Source organism: Apteryx mantelli, chromosome 1, assembly GCF_036417845.1.
Source record: "Apteryx mantelli isolate bAptMan1 chromosome 1, bAptMan1.hap1, whole genome shotgun sequence".
Lineage (NCBI taxonomy): Eukaryota > Metazoa > Chordata > Aves > Apterygiformes > Apterygidae > Apteryx > Apteryx mantelli.
The window spans coordinates 86381182-86387203 of NC_089978.1; the positions used below are offsets into that span (position 1 = coordinate 86381182).

Sequence of the window (6022 nt, forward strand, 5' to 3'; positions counted from 1 at the left end):
TTCAAAAAATAGTGACTATAGCTTACTTGAAGATATAGACATGATAGTTAATGAATATTATGGTGCTAAAGCCTTGATCAGAAGAGATATAACATCATATTTCACAATGCTTTACAATAATACCAGCATATACTACAACAGGTATTCAGAAACTTTCTCTCTTGAAAATTTGGCTCTTCAAAAAAAGCCTGGATAATTAAAGCTAAAAAAAAAAAAAAAAAAGGGACTCGCTGGTATGATTTAAATACAATACTGGGCACACCATAAAATTTAGGGGAAAAAATTGCTATGCCATCTTGCACTGACTACCTCTTATCTCTTCGGTTTAGCTTAAACCTTTAGTTAGTCATTTCATCTAGTCTTATCAATTTTTTCATAAAGTAAACTGTCAATGGTCTTTTGTTCTTATTATGTTTAGAAAAGAATCACTAACATTTATTTGAAAATAGGCTGAAATTAGTGTTTACTTTCTTTTTTTGAACTTTGAGGTTTGAACAGAGATTATTCCAACCATTACAATCAATACTGAAGTACATACATTACCCATGAAAGTCTACATTAACAAAAAAAAGACACATACTTTTCATGAAATGTTATTTAGTTTCATTTATGAAATGTATAATTCCACCAAAAGTAAATGTCTAATAAAATTCTTGCATTAAGGACCCACTTTCAAGTTCTTGGACAACTCTCTGCTTGTCTTGGAGGTAAGTACTCCTCACCTTTTTATTTATTAATTAATACTGTGCACAGAACAAACACTTTGAACTAACAAAAATTGTATTATACAGCAAATCTCAGGTAAAGAATGTACTGGCAAACACAGCTCTTTGCTTTGATTAGAAGTGCTATTATGGATTCAGGGGCAAATCCAATTCAGTCCAAATTTATTTCTTAAAAGGATAGCTAAGACACAATACACGGGCTTGGGCTCCAGTACATTTAGATTATTCTCCTTCCAGGACAGTAAAACTGACCATGAACCCAACATTTTCTATTCACCACAGTAAAAGGGCTTTAGGACTGCAAGTCCAAAACCTGAATATATCTACACTTGTAAAAAAGGTCTACAGAAAGGTTCTTTAGCTCCATGTTGTTTGTGGTACCTCTGCGTTTCACTCCTAAGCCTTTCAACTTCACCTCTAATTGACATAGCTTTATCACTGATACTTACTACTTTGAGACATTTTTTGCTTTAGAATTAAAGAAACCTTGTTTTCAGATAAATTTCTTTAAATTCCTGATTTTAAGAATAAATATTTTATTTGATTATTCTACTCACTATTTTACTAGATGACAGATGAAAAACATGGAAATTAAATAGTGATAATATCCTCAACAAGAAACAAACTAAACAGATTCACTCCTATTCACGATGTTGGAAAGGAGCAAATGAGTGACAGATTACCTTTAAAGATACATACCTATACTGGGAAAAGATCTTTCAAGTTACAAAATCATAGATGTCCAGACACAGAACAGTGAAAACAAAGCCATTTTTCAGTGTTTCCATTACAAGTGTTCAACAAGTCATAAAAACAGCATAAAGTGAGTGTTATCAAATATACATAAGAAGTTAAACAACTTTGAAATTCTACCTTTTCTGATATACAGCTGCAAGCAATGTGGACCTTCTCAGTGTTGCAGCATCCCAGACAAGCCTGAAAAGCAGAAACCAATGCACATCACTGTTTCTGCAAGTCCATAAGACAAATCACAGAAGAGAGACATCTTCAGAAAGGTTCCTATAGAAGACACAGTCATGGGTGCAAAACTCAAGTGTTAACTGCAAAACAATTACAGAAAACTGTTTTTAAAGTTTAACAGGCCTCTTTATGATTAAAATATGTGTTCATACCATGAAATACAGCTATAAATGTATCAAGGTCTAGAGTTACATGGTAGATTAAGAAAATATTGTCTAGTAAAGTATTGTCTATCCCCCAAAAAACTAATTACAAATTATGCTTTGGAATATCATGTTGGTAGACTACAGTTTATAACACTACTGCTAGATGCCTAATAGTCAAAGATGACCAAAATACATGTTAAAAAAAACACTAATGGATTTTAGCTGAACTATTCTAACAATATATCTAACCCTATCATTAATGAGAACATAGTTGCTAGTAAAATGGTGGAGTTGAGCCTGCATGAGACAAAGAGCCTCTCCTTTATTTCCTCAAACAAAGGGTGTTCTCAATACAACATCTTAGTTAATTTTGCAAACTGGGGGTACGGAGCAGGCAAATTCACTCTGAAAAGCAACAAGGTCCTCCAAGAAAAATTCTATCCTACTCTTGTCTCTTCCTTCCTTCCCCCTTCTCTGGCCTGCTTTGCATGCCCTGAAAGTTCTCTCCTCCCTCACAGCCACACAAGTAATGGCATGTTCTCCGCTGGGAAGAGGGAGGAAGAAGTTAAACATCGCTCAAAAGTGCAACTCAGACTGCAGCATGCTCTGCCTCTGTGGCATCATCCAGTTACGGATGATAGCCTAGGCAGAGGCTATCTCTACAATTCCCTCTGCTGTTCTCCAGCGTCTTCTGGCTTTTACACATGCACAGATTTTGCTATCTTTTCTCGGCCCCATCTGCAATAGGATGGCACTGCGTGTATCTTACCATAATTGCATTCACATTGCATTCAGGGGTCTATAGGCACTAACCCTTGTACTGATTTTTGAATAATGGCAGCACGGCATGCCGCAGACCTGAAATTCTGGGGTCAAGAACAATCTTTCCTTACCTAGGTACCTTACTTTACCTAATCCACTCAAAAGAAATGCAATAAGTGTGTCCTACTACTGTCTTCTACAACATGCAACACCACATGATCTAACAATGCTCAGGATAAATCTAAGCAGGATGGTTCTTCAAACTTTGGTAGTATGCAGCAGCTGGTGAATGAACATTATAGCTCTTCCTCTAACTATACTGAAGTAACATAAATAAGGTCCTAGATCTTCAGGAGGCAGAGTTTAAGAACATAACAACAATGACATGCTTATTCTTGATAACAGGAAGTCATGATTTAATAAACTATTACTTCCTTGTCAGTGTGGACAAAGGGAAGATGATAGCCATCAGAAGTATGTAACTTCAAACATAAAGATGATTCTCAGGAGAAAAGGACCCTTGGAATTTATTCAGGACTGGTCATGGGTGGGCTCACACCAAACACTAATGAAAAACAAAAAGAAAAAAGAAGAAAAAAAGAGGAACATTCCCCCTCGTTATTTGCAAACATGCCAATGACATGAATTCAGAATAACATAAGGCAAATCAATAAATGAAAAAATTAATGGGCATAAATTTCATAAAACAGGCAAAATCAGGAAGTAATTACGACAAATTTTAAAGACCCATAAAGCATGAAAGTGTGGTCCACACAGGAAAAAAGAAAAATTATTCCATGTCACCAGGAATTAATTTTTCCTTACCATTTATTTTTTTCTTAATATGTAACTTTTTTTTTTTTAATAGGATAGGTTTTAAGATTTGGAGCATACCTCCTTTGTTTCAGACTCTTCCTTCACAAATCAGATAACGTAGTTCTCAACATTAGCATTTTGTAACCATCTAAGTCACTTTCAAAGCTATTTCCAGAAAAAAGGGGAAAAAAAGAAATAAATTTAGGCAACAACAGGTATAAATCTTGAATATTTGACAGATCAAAATTTGCAAACCCCATCACCTCACTGACTGGCATGAAAAGCTGAAAATGCACAAAATGAAAAGCTCACTGTAATTTCTTCAGGAACAGAGACTGCCCAGCAGCTTAAGGAAACACACTGTTTACTTGCAATAGAAAAAAAAAGAGAGAACAAAAGGTTGTTTGGGAAGTCACAAGTGCTGTTGAAAATGGCAGCTAGGCTCCTCTGGGCAGCAACTCAACTTATTGCCTTTCCTTCATCAACTTCAGTAGCTAAGATGCACATTGCAGTTTTACTTTCTGTGTTTCACTCAATAACTCCACTTACACATATTCCAATTCTTTCCAATTACTATATTACTTGTAATAATGTAAGCAGTACTAGTAGTACAAGTACAATAGCACTTGTAAAAAGAGAAGGAGTTTAATAGTTTGAGGAGAAAAAGCAAAAACAGAATACTAGAAGCAAGCACTCTGTTGGGTACTGTAAATCAGCACAATTGGACACACAGAAATACAAATTACTCCACGTAATCCTACCAGCAGGACTGTACTTTGATCAGTACAGATTTTGGAGAACTCTACCCCAAATGTGCTGCTCTATACTATGAAATAAACTATAGCCGTGGTGGCAAATATTTATTTTGTGCTTGCTGCTGATACTGAGATTTGGAAACAGCACTCAGCGGGACAGGGAACACGCTTTCTAAGTCACGACAATCGCTGGAGAATAATGTGCTCCCTGCTGCTAGTGACAGCGCCACGAGCCAGCACGACCGGGCCGGGCTGCACCGGCCTCCACATGGCGCCGACACAGCGAGGGGGCGGCTCACAGCCCCGCCCCGCGGCCGCCGCTGTGTTTCACCTCAGCAGCGCGCCCTGCGCAGGGGCCGCCCGGCCTCGCCCGCCCCTCCGCGGCCACGGCCGGCCGCGAGCCCGCGCCGGAAGAGAGGCCGCTCCACCCATCCCCCCCCTGCCGGCGGCGACACGGTGCGGGCGGCCGTTACCTCGGCTCTGCTCCCGCCCAGGTGCCGGCGCGAGGGCGGCCGTTGGCGGCGGCCGTTGGGTGTCCCCGTCGCTGCGCGGGGCCCGGGCGCGGCCCAGGGGCGGCCCGAGGAACGCTGCTGCGGAGCAGCGGGGGGCACCTCGGCCCGCAGGAGGGCGCGGGGAGACCGCGGAGAAAAGCGCCGGGCGCCACGTTCCCGTCGCGGGCGGGAGGGCAGAATCGAGACGGGAAGGTGCTGGTGCGGGCCTGCTCTCACCTGAGCCAGCACAGGCTCACGGCCTGGGCAGACGGCTTTTAAAAAAAACGGATAATTAAACCAACAGCCCGAGGTTGAAGATGAGATGTCATTACTAGGAAGCAAACCCGCTGTCTTTCGGGCTCTGCTGTAGGGCCTGAAGCTCTGAGCGCATACTAAATTCAGTCCTCAAATACAGAGCAGTTGTCTTCCCAACTTTGCTAACTGACAAAAATCTGGTTTTAACATTTTCTGAGACCTTTAAACATCCTCCTGCACCACATAAGGATGCAGTTCGGTTGGATCTGTCAGGTGTCAGACCATCTGAGGCGAAGGGGAAGCACTCATGACCTTCTGCCAGCTCTGCTGCAAAATAGGCGCAAAAACCATGGTAAAACAGCCTGACTTACCTTGGCTGCCAGTACGGTCTGATTACAGCCTATGGCCTCAGCCAGGCAAACCCTCATGCAAGCGCTTACCCCAGGGTGCACAAGCTTCAGTCACCGTATTTAAAGCAGTGAAGTTAGGTATTGGCACACATGACCAGAATCAAACTCTGTACTCAGATAAACCAGGTCACCAGCTTCTTTAGGCAGTTTTAAATATTGAAATAACCACACAGCAGGAGATCTTCATACAGAAGCAAGTCTTTGGGGGGAAAAAGAAGCATCTCCCTAAAGACCAGACACATTACACTGAAAGAGAAATACAAGGGCACCTACTGCTTTCTGCCCACCTTTCCCTAGCTTTGGCTGAAGACTCCTGCGGCCTCTGGCAGAAAGCGCTTACCCAGACCCCACCGGTAAACAGCGAACGAGCCTCACTCGCTTTCTGCTAGTCGAGACTGAGGAAACCCTAACGCATTGGTGGCAGCAAGGGGGAGTTACCTGCCATACGTCTTCCGCGCGAGATGCATACAGAGAAACCGCGTGGGTGTGCGCGCGTGTCTGAGCACACGGCGCCACCAGCGGTTCCCGCGTGGGGCAGGTGCCCCGCGGCGGCCGCGCGCCCAGCTCGTCACGCCTCCCCGCCCCTCACGAGCGTCGCTCTTCCTACCTCGCCCGCCAGCTCAGCTGCTCCGCCCGTCCCCGCCCCTTGGGGCCATAGGGAGGCGGGCTAGAGCACCGCCC

The 6022-nt window shown here is 42.7% G+C and overlaps 1 protein-coding gene across 17 annotated transcripts in view; it reads right to left on the reverse strand.

Annotated features, from left to right (window-relative positions):
• CTPS2 (CTP synthase 2) overlaps positions 1-5965 on the reverse strand; it is a 91264-nt gene extending 85299 nt beyond the window's left edge. For 14 of the 17 annotated variants that reach the window (XR_010884210.1, XR_010884208.1, XR_010884205.1 and 11 more), the window contains exons 1-4: positions 5780-5925; positions 3509-3595; positions 3046-3179; positions 1599-1661 (exon numbers count right to left, since the gene is read on the reverse strand). Coding sequence is in view for 4 of the 17 variants with exons in the window: in XM_067296971.1 (XP_067153072.1) it covers positions 1599-1661; positions 3046-3083 (101 nt within the window). In the remaining 13 variants the exon portion in view is untranslated. Of the gene's footprint in view, positions 1-1598; positions 1662-3045; positions 3180-3508; positions 3596-5779; positions 5926-5948 lie in introns of those variants that run through there. The other 3 variants (XM_067296929.1, XM_067296970.1, XM_067296969.1) reach the window with 3 other exon arrangements.
• Between the last annotated feature and the right edge of the window lie 57 nt (positions 5966-6022).